The 16,154-nt window shown below is 36.0% G+C and overlaps 1 protein-coding gene across 1 annotated transcript; it reads right to left on the minus strand.

Moving 5' to 3' along the window:
• Positions 1-410: 410 nt before the first annotated feature.
• On the minus strand, positions 411-15,505 carry LOC140748597 (aldo-keto reductase AKR2E4-like). Its single transcript, XM_073081430.1, has 8 exons — positions 15,346-15,505; positions 4,688-4,783; positions 3,648-3,761; positions 2,860-2,931; positions 2,542-2,658; positions 2,047-2,214; positions 1,372-1,569; positions 411-655 (listed from the first exon to the last, which is right to left on the minus strand). Exons 1-8 carry the CDS (start codon positions 15,388-15,390, stop codon positions 467-469), a joined length of 999 nt encoding a protein of 332 aa, XP_072937531.1. The 5' UTR covers positions 15,391-15,505; the 3' UTR covers positions 411-466.
• Positions 15,506-16,154: the final 649 nt, after the last annotated feature.

Consider the following 16,154-nt stretch of genomic DNA (forward strand, 5'->3'; position numbering starts at 1 on the left):
TAACATCAAAAATTATATAATACTAATTAAATTGTTGTTATTTTTTGTTTCATAAAATGAGTATCTAAGGCTGGTTAACATAGAATTTTTAAATTGAAGACTACTTTATTACTTGAAACTAACCAAGCGCAACTTGATTGTATTAAAATAAGCTAATTTTCAGCTGGATCAATGTACAAAATATAACCAATGAATAAAATCGGCCAGAGGATAAACACTTTATTTAAATATTTTTTATGATTGAGTACATTGTTTAGGAAATCTAACTTCAAATTAACAATTTTTTCTGTTTTATCTTTTGCAGTAATATCAGAAAAGACAATTTATAAAACAGAAGAGTATATAACGCTCTATATATATTTATAGTATCCAAAAATCTATTAGGGTTATTTTAAGAAAAAAATTCTTCATTATGTTTTAAACTGTCCTTTATTGCTTTTATTAATAATCTTACTTATACTTAAAACTACTTCTTTTCAAAGGGATAATAAGGCGAATCCTTCCAGAAGGGGATGTCTATAAAACGGTACTGTTTGTCAAAGCCACGCAGCACCGTCTTCTCGCTGTCCGTGAGTTCAAAATCGAAAATATTGAAGTTTTCTTCCACCCTGGACTTGTTCACTGTCTTAGGAATGGGTGTTACTCCAATGTCGACCTGTAAATAGAAAAAAAACATTATGTTAGTGCGTCGTTTAAATATTAAAGTGGCCTATTTATGCTGGAAAATAAATGTGGTGTTACAATTTAAAGATATTATTGATAGTATTTTTGTATATAAGGCGTTCTAGCATTTGGTTTCAGCTATGACCCAAACCGCCTAGTCCTATAGAATCTGCAAAAATAAAATCGTTATTCTTGTTCTATCTTTTTATCTAACTCCTTAATTATCGTATCGTTAACCCATTATTTCCTTACTGTCTAGCACAAGTGAAAAAGGTTAGGTCATAGTCCAAATGTGACTACACAGTTAAGAGATTTTTTTAAGAACTCTTTGTAGGTGTGGGTAAGTAGGTCAGTATAGGTTTCCTTACGACATTAGTCTTCACCGTAAAATATATCTTTACTAATATTATAAAGAGGAAAATTCTGTTTGTTTGTTTGATTGTAATAAATAGGCTCAAAAACTACTGGACCGAATTTAAAAATTCTTTCACCATTCGAAAGCTACATTATCCACGAGTAACACAAGTGCCATATTTTATATGAAATATATTTGATAAATATATTTTGAGGCGGTACAAAGTTTGCCGGGTCGGCTAGTTTTATATAAAATATCAAATTTGGTTTATCCATTTTTGTATTGTAGGTATACGTTTGATTATATTTAATAGGTGTCACTACAGGCTTTCTACAAAAAATAGTATTACTTACTAAATATCTCAACACCACTTGAGCCACAGTCTTGTTATGTTTCTCAGCGATACTGATGAGCGTGGGGTTGTCAGCGCGGGGTGGGGGCGAGTCGGGCTTAGATCGGAACACGGAGCCAAAGGGTGTGTAGCCGACGATCGCGATCTGCTGCTCCTTGCAGTACTGGTGCAGTAACGGCTGTTGCAAGTTCAGGTTCGTCTGGAAAGGAAATGGATTAAAAATTAAACAGGTGAGTCCCTTTGTCTAAAGAAGGAATTTGAAAGATGGATACGTATTGCGTAATATATTTTCTGTTTCAATGTTTAATTAAACGAAATTATAAAAAAATATGTATACATAATGTATAAATTTTATCGATCACATGCATATACATATACATATTTTATATTACTGCATAACTATTATCGCTATACAAATATAACAGAAAAGAATACAAAAAGAAATACATTTATGTGTGTAATGATGCACAAATCATAAATAAATTACTCCTCATAATATCAGCTAAGTGCCAGTGAAACTCCAATTAAAATAGGTCCAGCTATTTCGTAATTTAGCCAGAGCAAACTGACAGTCAGTCAGTCGGTCAAACTTACTTTACACGCAATTAGTTATTCTGACACTACAAAAAGACACTTCTATGTTATTTATTTATTCGTATATATTTGTATTGAATACCTCAATTTGTAAAACAGCCGGTTTCACGCCACTCTCCTTTATAATCCTCTCTAACATCTGTTGGTTGAAGTTCGAAACACCAATAGACTTCGTGAGGCCTAAATTCTTAGCGTCCATCATGCCTTGCCAGGTTTCCAAATAGTCGATGTCTTGAAATGAACCGTTTTTCTAAAAAATCAAAAAAATGGTAATATTCATCAATAATTGCGCTTAACAAGACAAATATTAGTATTTGTTACGATCAATAATAAAACAAAGCTGCGTTTACTTGAAGGAAAATGCTTTAAAAAAACGTTAAATGCAAAATGAAACGTTATTCGAAAAACGCAGTGTGTAGTAGACTTAATCACATTCTTGGCATACACTGCCATCTGTTGATAAATATCTAAGTTTTTTTGTTCTTTAAATTCTATGTTCTATATTTTTAATTTTTGTTTTTTAAATTCTAAGTTTGATTATTTAATGAAATTGTTATAATTGGGATATAATACTTACAAATTGTGCCATTGGCCAATGTATCAGATACAAATCAATATACTCCAAGTTAAGTTTTGAAAGAGACTCCCGAAGCGCGGGCACTACATCAGAACGAGCATGGTGGTCGTTCCATAACTGAAATAAAATAATATTTTATATATAATCAATATAAGTAATGTCGGCACTTCATCACGTTATCTGCTAAAGAAAAAAAAATCCCGCTTTTTGTTATTGCCATTTTAAATTTTCGAACCCATAATAGATGGCGCTGTAACCATATAACGATTTTCATTACATATTTGATAAACTTTAGTAATTTTTTTATGTTTTACCAACCTTTGTTGTAACGAAAAGATCTTCTCGCTTCACCACACCTTCAGATATTTTGTTATTGATAGCACGACCCACCTGTGAAAACACGCAAATATTTACTGTGGAAAATGTGAAGTAGGTAACTCTACAATTACATTTTTACAATTTATTGAAAACAATATTGTTATGTCTTAATCTCCATGTGTCTATAACACAATAAATAATTGGAACACATATTTCAGTTTATTTATATAGAAGTACAGGAGGATCTCTTTTATTTTTATTGTGTTTTGAAGTCCATTTAATTCCGAAATCTTTCCTTAGAATAGGGTAAGAAAAAAATCAGAATCCAGCCGAGTCATGACAGCATGCAGTCCAGATGCAGTCAAATTGTCAAAGAACATCTGTAATTAATTCCATACGTAACAATTCTATAGCACAGGAGTATATGCCTGAAGTCGGCTACAAATATATCGCCACTGCTGAGGAATTAGATGGTCGTCCCACATGCAAGTATGCACGCAATTTATGCATCCACATCCTCCCACAGAAGCGCAAGAACACTTCACGCTAGATTTTGCGTTCTTTTGCATACTTTTGAAAGTTATGAATACTTAATGCATACAAGAAAGAACTTTGACGACAAAACAAATGGTAGGACAAGTAGAAACACAAATATTCTCAAAAATTTGAGCGCGAATATAAACGATATATTCGATCCGCGGGCCGCAAGGAGGAAGTCGCGGACCACTTGGGGCCCGCGGACCGCGAGCAGACCTCTGACCTAGATTATAAAATTTTTTGATTGGTACCTGGTCTTCAGTATCATAGATGGCAGCAGTATCTATATGTCTGTAGCCCGTGTCGATAGCTGCTTCAACCGCCTTTTGAACTGAGTCGTCTTTGACTGTCTGCAAAGTTTGTAACTGGAAAAGAAAACAATTTTTAATATATTATAGTAACATATATGCCCATTTGCAAAAAAATATGAGCCGTCACGGGACGCCTGGCAGATGTGAAACATCGACATTATTTTGTAAAAGTAATATGCAGAAAAGAACATATTGTGATAGGAACTAAATATGTCATAATGATAAAATAAAATATTACGATTTTTTTCCAGATAACGATGACTATTTATTGAATTCGATTGCGCATGGCGACGCGTCGCCACACCGTACACACTACTGCATATAGACTGTATATATATACCATCGTATAGCGTGGCCACGGCATGCGTCGCCACGCCAGAAATCGGTTTTACGTGCGGCTATAGATGTTTCACATCAAAAGCTCTGATAACCTAATGGTTAGGAAATTGGCTTCTAATTCGGGGGGCACGAGACACGAACTCTGATTTTTCAGAATTATATGCGTATTATAAATTAATTATTACTTGCTTAAAACGGTGAAGGTGATTGAGGAACCTGCACGCCTAAGAGTTTCAAAAAACGTTCTTAAAGGCGTGTGAAGTCTACCAATTCGCACTTGGCCAGCGCGGTGGACTATTTAGGCTATAATATAATTACATATTTAGCTTTAAGTACCTATATATTATCATGTACGTTAGTCTGTAAGGTGTGACATGGACTTCTGTATATATACTATACAAATATACTTTGTATCTTTGTTTATATTGTCTGAAATAAATAATAAAATAAAATAAAAAATAGGGATTATGTCACTCCGAGGGACTTATGCCCAGCAGGTTACTGCTGTTATTAGGTAGAAATAGGTGTGGCGGTGGTGCCGCCGGAGTCGAGCCACAAAGGATTCTACCACCTTCTGAGTTCAAAGATTCCGTTCAAGGTACAGGTCAAGCTAATAAAAGCGTGGTAAAAACAAAACTCACATCGTTTTGAAAACCAAGCCAGGTTCCAAAACCGAAGCCCGGCATGTGGTGCCCATCGTTGAGCGTCACCGTCGGAACGCCTGATGTGCTGCATGCCTAAAATGACAAAAATAATTAACATTACTATTATGAAAACAAAACAGTCGACTTAAAAATATAGTCTATATCACTCCTACAATTTAGACGAATCTAACGACACCTTAAGTTAATTCGTCAAGCTAGAGCTGTAGAGCGTCACAAAGAATGAGACTTACACATTGACGTGCTAACATACGCTCGAAGAACTTTACGTTACACATAGTCACAGTATAAGGATCTGTAATCTGTACCGTGACATAGTCGGGTAAAAATAAATAATTGCCTAAGTGCGAGCCGAACTCTCACGGAGGATTCCGTACCACAAATTTTTATTTGTTTTTTAATTTTTAGTATTTGTTATCATAACAACCATAGAAGTAAGTTACGTGTAAGAGGCAGCCCTACAGGTTAAGGCTGCATCGCGCAGCCCTACACCGCGCTCACGCTGCATAGCGCCTTCGCGGAACGGCCAACGCTGACGAGGCGCGTCCCATGCGCAGATGGCCTTCCGCCATTGGAACAGTTCACCTCCATCGCGGAAAGTGACTCTACCTATCTCATGTATTTCTTATTATTCCCTATTAAAAAGTTTGTGAAAAATTTAAATAAAGAATTTAATTCGTTAGCGTAAATAATCGATTCTTTCCTTGACGCCCAGCTCCCATAACTAGTATGTAAATGTTTTGTGAAAATTTGAACTGTTCACCTATTGTGGTTTAATTGCTCGAAAAACACCGAAATACTGACACATTTCGGTGTTTTTCGAAATAAGGACAGACAGCGGAATCTTGGTAATAGGGTTCAGTTTTTATCCTTTAGGTACGGTACCCTAAACAGTTAAAAACTTTAACACACAAATACTCAATATGAAATTGTTTGTTATGGATATTTATAACTAGCTGACCTGGCGAACTTTGTACCGCCTCAAAATCTTTTTATCAAATATATTTCATATAAAATATAGCCTATGTTACGTGGATAATGTAGCTTTCGAATGGTGAAAGAATTTTTAAAATCGGTCCAGTAGTTTTTGAGCCTATTCATTACAATCAAACAGACAAACATAGTTTTCCTCTTTATAATATTAGTATAGACAATAGATAACATTGTGTACAAGTTATACTTGTGTTTAAGTTATTCATTAAGTTGTTATTCTTGCAATTAAGATCTATGATTTGAATACAGTAAGTGTCCAGTCACCCATGGACATCTGTAACCCCACTCTTTTTACTCTGATTTATTATTATAATAACGTAAATTTCATTATAATTTTATTTTATTTCGATTCATTATGATTGATTGATTTATTTTCTAGTTTTTAGTTCGATTAGCAATAAAAGCGTGTTTTTTTTAGTTTTTCATAAACTATTACTTATTGATTATCAGTATTTATTTTGGCAGCCATAGACGTGGATGTTCTGTAAAAATTAGAACAGTCAACCTATTACAGTTCAAAAGATAAAGCGAAAACATCCAAATGTAGCAGTTTCTTTTATAGCAACCCCATTTATATAAATATATAAATATATAAATATATATATATATATATATATATATATATATATATATTTAATTTTTAGTATTTGTTGTCATAGCGGCCACCATTATATACAGTCTATGAAAATTTCAAGTGTCTAACGGTTCGAGATAGAGAGCCTTGTGACAGATGGACTGACAGTGGAGGCTTAGTAATAGAGTTCCGTTTTACCCCGTGGGTACGGAACCCTAAAAAGGGGTAGCAAAACACGTGATCGTGATATATTTCCGTATTCAGATATGGCAGTAGAAATATTTGTTTCTTTCATCATAAAAACATGGTCTAGTCATTAAATAATTACAGATAATTGACACGACAGTTGGTATGTAATAAGGAAAATAACTTAATTGCATGAAATATACTTTTAATTACGTTATTGCATTATTGTACAATTTTCTTTATCTAAGTACATATAATGTTTTGGTTCTTATATAACAAAATTATACTTAAGTAATGTACGATGACTGTTTTAATTGTAATTTATGGAAAATACAATTTTTATAATTAATTAATTAATATACATTAATTGTTAATTTTCAGGAATTTATTAATGAAAGTCTTTAATTTTTTATTTAGGCACTAAATAAATTTAAAAATCTAAATCTAGACATTATTCATCATCAACCCATTACTGTCCCACTGCTGGGCACGGGTCTCCTCTCAGAATGAGGAGGATTAGGCCATAGTCCACCGCGCTGGACAAGTGCGTCAATTGGTAGATTTCACATACCTTTGATATATATATTTTTTTTAAATCTCTCAGGTTACCTCACGATGTTTTACTTCACCGTTTAGCAAGTGATAATTAATTTCTAATACGCACATAACTTTGGAAAATCCGAGGTGCGTGCCTGGGATTAGAACCTCGGACCCCTCGATCAAGAAGCCGAGTTTCTTAACTACTATCAAACACCTTAACTTGCTTGCTATCAAACATTATTAACAGACATTTAATAGGTTTTTGAGTTGTACTCATACAAAAATGATTAGTATGAAGAACTATTATATTTTTGAAGAGATTTTTTAGCAGCGTTCTCCACTTTATGTGGTGGATAAAAATGCTAAACTCGCACCAGAACACGTGGCCTGATCGAAAATTCGAAAGACGGCAAAGCAAACTGCAAAAGTCATGTCATCCGGTGTCAGCATAGAAAATATATGTAAATGGGTGTCGGTTTCATTTTTTATTTGTTATATTTTATTATTCAGGTTAGGTATAGTTTCCGCCAAACAGCCAGTCCGCTCTAAAGTTGTGCGAGCAGGTGTAGTCATAAAATTTGCTATTGTGACGCGATTCATTTCTATATTCAGAGCGGACTAGCAGTTTTACGCGGACTATATCGAAGTTCTTTTCTGCTAGTACTCCCGGAGTACAACCCGTTGATTTTTTGTCTCTTTTCATATTTTATCACAAATATCTATAATGTATAGTTAAAATTTTAATTAATATGCCGACCTCCAAAGCTCCGTTACTAAGAAACGATCTTTACAAAGTAGTTGGCCTTCTACTATACTTGTGTATGTTGCAGGCGTATCGTAAAATCAGACATTTTATTAAAAGACTATTTAAGACAATATTGTTTATGTGATTTTGTCAAATACATACTTTTAATATAGAACATTTAAACAGACATGGATTCCTAATGATAGGTGGCTAATGCCGTCCATGGATATCTGTAATCAACCAAGATATAAGATCTACCTGAGGTCAGCCACAGATGCGCCGCTACCCCTCAGAACTAAGCTGGAATGCCTTGAACAAGAATGGCTTGTTTACCACACCCTTCAAACCAGAACACAGCAGCGTTTAACACTGCTGTTATAATAGAAATAGGTGAGGTGGTGCCGCCGGAGTCGAAGCATAGTGGTCTTTCACCTGATTTTAAGTGGCAACAGCTACACATCTGTAATCAACCCCAGATAAGATGAGCGCCAATGGGCATGATGACAGTATTAAAAAATCGAAGAATAAGTAATTTAGGTACTTAAAAACAATAATGTTGAAAGCATTCTCAAAAATAGTCCAGTTTTAATAAAAACTTTAGGATTCATTATATATTCAATAAAATAAAAGTTTAAAATAATGCAGTCGGCCATCTTGTGTAAAACGCTTATCGGGGCGATATGACGTCATATTTTTGGTGTGTCACCGTATTGCTTGAACTTTTCTATGGGATATTGAAGCGTGACGTCACTCGCGGACGCCATGGCACCCGTGAGTGTTTTCGCGCTTAATTCAAAATTTGTTTTAAAAATGCTAATATTTCCGTCAATACTAAATTTATTGCCGAAATAAACGATTTTTAGAATCAGTAGACATGTACCTACAGTATAGTAGAAAACTTCAAAATTTGTCATCATGCCCATTCTCAGGTCGGCCTCAATCGCTACCTTTGCGTTGCTACCCTTGAGAAGTGTTGGAACGTCTCGGACAAATGGTTCCCTTATCACACACACACTTCTAACCGTAACACAGCAGCGGCCAACACAGGGACACATATTTTTCAGAGGCGTTTCAGTTTAGTCCTCAGGGGTAGCGGCGCTTCTGTGGTCGACCTCAGGTAGTAATATCTAATCCTATCTGGGGTTGATTATAAATGTCCATGGGCGGCAGTAGCCACTTACCATCAGGTGGACTGCATGCTCGTCTGCTACTCCTATATTATAAAAAATATATATTGTCTAATAAGAAGCCTTCAATACACTAGGCTCTTGTTGAATTACCTAATTTAGTTATTCGCCCGCAACAAAACATTATTGTAATACCGCAAGCTGCAATAACAATACTATGCGATGAATTTTGCATTACAAATGACTTTGTTCATGGTATTCTAAAGTTCCTGTCTAGAATAAAAACTAGATAAAGACTTCGCGTGACTAATGAATACATAAAGAACTTTTTAGGATTCCGTAGTCGATGGGTAAAAAGGGAACCCTATTATTATTAAGCCTCCGCTGTTTGTCCTTCTGTCTGCCCGTCTGTCCGTCTGTTTGTCTGTCTGTCCATCTGTCCGTCTGTCTGTCCGCTTGTTCGTTTGTCCGTCTGTCCGTCTGTCCATCTGTCCGTCTGTCTGTCCGCTTGTCCGTTTGTCCGTCTGCCCGTCTGTTCGCCTGTCCATATGTCCATCTGTCCGTCTGTAAGGCTGTCCGTCTGTCGGCTTGTCCGTTTGTACGTCTGCCCGTCTGTCCATCTATCCGTCTGTCTGTCCGCTTGTCCGTCTGCCCGTTTGTCCGTCTGTCCGTCTGTCATAGGCCTCTATCTCCTGAACCGTAATCAATAGACATTTGATTTTTTTACAGAGTACGTAGAAGGGTGGCCACCATAACACCAAATACTAAAAATAGGGGAGTTGAAAATAAGCGGTCGCTATAAAAGAATCCACAATTTCGAAAGTTTTTTGGTGGTACGGAACCCTCCGTTCTTGAGTTCGACTTGCACTTGGCCAATTTTTTATCCAACTGTGGAGAATAATGTTTTTCAAGCGTATGTAAGTACATATGAAAAAAGAGAATAATTATTATTAAAAAAAGACAAACCCACTGAGTTTTTTACCGGATCTTCTCAGTAGAGGTCGCGTTCCGATCCGGTAGTAGTTTGAGAAAATATTGTAACTGACAATTTGTAAGTGCCGCCGTTGGCCTATACAAAATAAATATATTTCATATCATTTTATTATGTATATAGCTCAAACTTGATGGATTTTAACTTTTAATTGGGTTTAATTTTAATTGGGACGGTGATATTTCATAAATATGAGTTTTCAATATTATATACAAGCATGATATTTTGGACAAAGTAGCTTATTATTACGTAGCATACCTAAACTTCCAAGTTCTCTTAACTTTAAGTTCTAATTCGAAAATGTTTTGTTATGAAATTATGTACCTATTTATTTTAAGAAAAAAATCAGCGAGATAATGTTGCTAGTATCCTAAATCCCACATAGCCCCGTGTCGCTCCCACGGCACCGGGTACCTTTTGAAGGTTTCCCTCTCGAGAAGAAAAAAAAAATAAAAGGTTTTTCGCGCTTTCTCGGAGCAGCGATTTGGCTCATTTATTTTATTTATTAAATTTTTGTGTTAATTTTAGTTTAAATATTGTTCAATTGTTTTTTAAACATTGTATTGTTATCATTTGTTATTACATAAAATACTACTTAAGTTTTAGGAAACTCATTGAAAATATATTTATTACGATGTTTTAAGGTCACTTATATGTATTATGGACCTCTAAAAGCTCCGGTAGCAAAAAGCGTGTAAAAAACAATGATGATTGCGGTCCGTGGCCTTGTAAGTAACCTTTACGAATATGTACAACTAGTTTTTGTCGGCGGCTTCGCCCGCGTTTATAAGAAAATAATATAACATACTAACATACATAAAGTGAAAATTCGTACCTTCAACTTTACTAAAGATCATCACTTGATCAAATGTATAGTTTACGATTCAATCCTTACTAATATCGATTAAAATAATCGATGTTTTGGGTCCAAAAGATCGATTCTCCGATTAATCGATCTTAGATCTCCATCCCTAGTTCCCGTGGGATTTCCGGGATAAAAACTATCCTGTATATCCTTTCTCGGGTCTCAGACTATCTTTATAAAAAAATTCATTAAAATCGGTTCAGTGGTTTGGGCGTGAAGAAGAGACAACCAGACAGACAGACAGACAGACAGAGTTACTTTCGGATTTATAATATTAGTAAGGATAAGGATTATAAGTATCTAAGACATTATCATTGTGAATTCGTCGATGTATTTACGTGTATAAAAAAAAAGCACAAGGAGTAATCAAAAAAGGAGTTCAGGACCTCTCCGACCAGGTAGAACCCTAGTTTTAAGGTGGTAGAACCCTTTGTGGTTCGACTCCAGCGGCACCACCGCCACACCTATTTCTACCTAATAAAAGCAGTGTTAGGCGCTGCTGTGTTCCGGTTTGAAGGGTGTGGTAAGGGAGACAGACTTTTCCGAGGCGTTCCAGCTTGGTCCTCGGGGGTAGCGGCGCATCTGTGGCCGACCTCAGATAGGAATATCTAATTCTATCTGGGGTTGATTACAGATGTCCATGGGCGGCAGTAGCCACTTACCATCAGGTGGACTGCATGCTCGTCTGCTACTCCTATATTATATTAAAAACAAAAGGTAGACTGGTGAACTGAGAGGACGGCGGGAAACCGCTGGATTCAGATGGCTTAGGACCATTTCGAGTGGCACAATTAGGGCAGGCCTATAAGTCCAGTAGTGGACTTATAAGGATGGATGCATAGATTTACAATATACTCGTATATCTATGTGTATGGAGATGTATGAATGTGTGTGTCTGTTTTAATGAAGTTAAACTATTTGTGAACCGATTCCAGCACCACCACCGCCATATCTATTTCTGTCTAATAACGTTAGTGTTCAGCGCTGCTGGAATGCCTCGCAGAAGTCTCCCTTACCACACCCTTCAAACCAGAACACAGCAGCGCTTAACACTGCTGTTATAACAGAAACAGATGATCGTCGGAGTCGAACCACAAAGGGTTCTACCACCTTCAAATCTTTATAATTACATTTGGTTGCTTTTTATTATTTTTGGTTGTAATAGTGTTTGCAATGTAAATTAGTCAAGTTTCGGGCTTGGAACAATAATTGCTCTTTTTTAAGACAGAGCAAAAACTACAAAACATGATACCTTTGTTATTTATTGCTACCCTTTTTTCATAGCCTTTTTTGTATAAGTTATTAGTTATTATGAAATTACGTGTAGTGGAAAATTTAAAACATACCTAATAGGTACCTACAGTTTAAATTTTATATATGTTTTTTTTTATAATATAAGAGTAGCAGACGAGCATGCAGTCCATCTGATGGTAAGTGGCTACTGCCGCTCATGGACATATGTAATCAACCCCAGATAGGATTCGATATCATACCTGAGGCCGGCCACAGATGCGCCGCTACCCCTGAGGACTAAGCTGGGACGCCTCGGAAAAGTCTGTCTCCCTTACCACACCCTACAAACCGGAACACAGCAGCACCTAACACCGCTGTTATTAGATAGAAATAGGTGTGGCGGTGGTGCCGCCGGAGTCGAACCACAAAGGGTTCTACCACCTTCAAAAAATATAAGGCATAGGCAAAGGTATATTTAAAAGAAGTGTAAATTTCTACACTCATTGTCTTACACTAGGACTTTTTGTGACGTGGGTGCCATGGATACACAAAGACGGCTACCCATACATTTAAACCTAAAACAACAATCTAAATTCATATAGGTATCTGTCTGGCCGGGGATCAAACCCGGAAAATTGCGTGTCAGACCACTATAGTGACCGTTCCGCAACGTTGATCTTAAATGTTACCTTTTAGTAAATATATGTTTTAAGAGAATTCTCATGGAAATCTATAAAGAAGTCATAATTAATTTATAGACAGAATTTACATATTATACTTTTCTTTATCTACGTCTCAGACCAAAAAATGCAGACTACGAAATAACATGGCACTGTCACCCAAGTGCAAATTGTGAATAAATAAAAAAAAAATCGCTATGTTTTTTATGATATAAGGTCAGACGTACAGGCAGTCCACCTGATGGTAAGTGGCTACTGCGGCTCATGGATATCTGTAATCAACCCCAGATATGATAAGATTCCTACCTGACGTCGCCTATAAATGCGTCGCTACCTGATGAGTAACTTAGGTGGCCCGAATTAAGTTGGTAGAACCCTTTGTGGTTCGACTCCGGTGGCACCACCGCCACACCTATTTCTGTAATAACAGCAGTGTTAAGCGCTGCTGTGTTCTGGTTTGAAGGGTTTGGTAAGGGAGGCATACTATTTGGAGGCGTTCCAGCTTAGACCTTACACCCCCTTGCACCCTCTACCGGCGCCCATGATTGTAAATTTGCTTTCTTCCGCGCACATAAATACGTTATGCTTTTTATCTGAGGTAGGTATTTTAATTAGCCTCTATCTTTATTTATTGTAATATTATTATGATTCAATGCATATCGACGGGTCAAGGCACGTCAAGGTTTTGTGGTTTTCCATTTACATAATCCTACTTGTTTTTTTATGAATATTTGATTATTTTCCTGCAAAAAAATCGCGGTAGCGCAACCTATAGGTTGACTCTAGATTCTAAAACTTTAAGGTGGTAGAATCCTTTGTGGTTCGACCTCGGCGGCACTACCGCCATACCTATTTCTGGTCAACAACAGCAGTGTTAAGTGCTGTTGTGTTCTGGTTTGAAGGGTGTGGTAAGGGAGATATACTTTTCCGAGGCGTTCCAGCTTAGCCCTCAGGGGTAGCGGCGCATCTGTGGCCGATCTCAGGTAGGAATCTAACCATATCTGAGATTCATTACAGATGTCCATGGGCAGTAATCTTACCATCAAGTGGCCTGCATGCTCGTCTGCTACTTCTATATAAAAAAAAACTACGTATATCTCTAACTTTCTATTCATCATTCTATTTTCTATGATCATCATGTAATCACAAAGTTTAATTAAAATTTGAGCAATTAAGATTAGGGCTTAAGTAAACATGAGTGAAATTAATTATCACTTGCTTAAACGGTGAAGGAAAACATCGTGAGGAAACCTGCATACATGAGAGATAAAAATCTTAAAGGTATGTGAAGTCTACCAATACGCACTTGGCCAGCGCGGTGGACTATGGCCTAATCCTTCTCATTCTGAGAGGAGACCCGTGCCCAGCAGTGGGACAGTAATGGGTTGATGATGAAACATGAGCGTGTACTTACACAATGACATCTAGTTATTTATATATTACATTAACACTTATATGTATAAAAATAAGATCAAAAGGAAAACAGCACTTGGAAATACAAACCCAAATAGGATTAGATATTCCTACCTGAGGTCGGCCACAGATGCGCCGCTAGCCTTGAGGACTAAGCTGAAATTCCTCAGAAAAGTAGGTATATCTCCCTTGTCTGCCTTCAAACCAGAACACAGCAGCGTTTAATACTGCTGTTATTAGGCAGAAATATTTGTGGCGGTGGTGCCACAGGGGTCGAAAGTTCGAAACACAGAGGGTTCTACCACATTTAAATCTAATTATAATTGTTCTTCAAATAAAAGGACTATTTTCTGTCACGTCAATAACAAAAATATTGTCAATAAATAATTTTATTTAGACTATAAATGTAGGTATTAGTTAAGTACAAATATTTAAGTAATTATGTAAGTAAGGTGAAAATGCGAGAAAATACTGATTGGTAAATTGGATACCCATTAAATTGGGTGTCAAAATTTGGATTTATACCCATTTTTGTATCTATAAGAGGACTAAGCTGGAACGCCTCGGAAAGTATGTCCCACTAACCACACTCTTCAAGAACACAGCAGCGCTTAACACTGCTGTTAAAACAAATAGGTGTGGCGGTGGTACCGCCGGAGTCGAACCACAAAGGGTTCTACCACTTTCAACTGTGCTTATATAACATAATACCATAGTAACTTTACTATGGTAATACCCTGACGCATTAGATTAGTACCTATATCTACTAATTAATTAATACCTGTTTATTCTAATCCTATTGCAATCCAATGTCCATGAACGGCAGTGGTCATTTACCATTACATGGACTCTATGCTCGCTTGTTATTTCAATTAAAATACTTTTTAAACAGTTTTATTTATGTGTGTGTGTCCACTTGATCAATCAATAATTATTTTTGATAATAATTTACATTTACATTTATTGATTATTTATAAAATAGCTTAAATAAGAATTTAAGCTCGTATGTAAATAAATGTAACACTTCTTATTTTTAAAGACTTTACAGTATTTGGTTGTTAAAAACTTATATATTTGAACGCCTACTTATTTATTTATTTTATTTATAAGTTTTTGTACACGGAAAAAACAATTTTTAATAGCAAACTTTATAGAAATATAGTACAAAGGACTGATTATTTCAACATAAAATCTTCCAGCAGCCCTGAGATTGGAATGCTCAGTGATTAACTTTCATAGCTTGAAAAGTCTAAATAAAATCTAAACTAAAATAACAAACATTAAACTCACCTCGAGAAGCACAAAGACACTAAACACGATAGATTTCCAAGTCATATTTATAATGAAACATAAATAGAATGTAACTCGGATAAGTCACACCCGTACAAGACCTATCTCCACAATGGTCTAAACAAGGTTTGCATTCAAACAGACGTAAGCCATTCTTTGAAGAACTCTATAATGTTTGTACGTTTTGGTTTTTAGGGTTCCGTACTTAAAGGATTAAGCCCTATTACTTAATATACTATTAATAATATCTGTATTATACTATTAGCTTTCCGTACCCAAAGGATAGAAACGGAACCCTATTACTAAGATTCTGTCTGTCCGTTTGTCCGTCTGTCACAGGGCAGAGACAGAGATAGACTCTAGAACCGTAATAGATAGACACACACATTTTTACAGAGGATAACGGTGGCCGCTATAACAACAAATACTAAAAATAGAATAAAGTTGAATATTAAAAGGGGTCTCCATACAATAAACCGGTATTTTTCGGCAGTTTTCAATCTCACTGTTAAACGTACTAGGAAGACAGTTGAAATTTTTACAATCCGTTTGCAAGCTGCTATTACAATAAATACAAATAAGAACAAGAAAACATATTTTAATAAGGTTATTTTATAAAATAAGTTAATAATACATCCGTTCCGTACATTTGATGGTACGGAAGCCTCCATGTGCGAGTTCGACTCGTACTTGGCGAATTATTATTAATAGCTAAGGTGGTAGAACTCTTTGTGGTACGACTCCGGCGGCACCACCGTCACACTCATTTCTCCCTAATAAAAGCAGTGTTTTGATAAGGGAGACATAAT

The sequence above is a fragment of the Epargyreus clarus genome, unplaced genomic scaffold (assembly GCF_041222505.1).
Source record: "Epargyreus clarus isolate Ecla_fem2 unplaced genomic scaffold, WU_Ecla_fem_2.2 ptg000016l, whole genome shotgun sequence".
In the NCBI taxonomy this organism is placed as follows: domain Eukaryota; kingdom Metazoa; phylum Arthropoda; class Insecta; order Lepidoptera; family Hesperiidae; genus Epargyreus; species Epargyreus clarus.

Bases quoted from the DNA above. Each gene is read 5' to 3' on its own strand.
- LOC140748597 (XM_073081430.1), bottom strand. From the start codon at position 15,390: ATGACTTGGAAATCTATCGTGTTTAGTGTCTTTGTGCTTCTCGAG. The intron at 2,215-2,541 runs GTAAGTATTATA...TTGATTTTTTAG, and splicing joins ATTGGCCAATGGCACAATTT to AAAAACGGTTCATTTCAAGA. The intron at 1,570-2,046 runs GTATTCAATACA...TTTCCTTTCCAG, and splicing joins CGGCTGTTTTACAAATTGAG to ACGAACCTGAACTTGCAACA.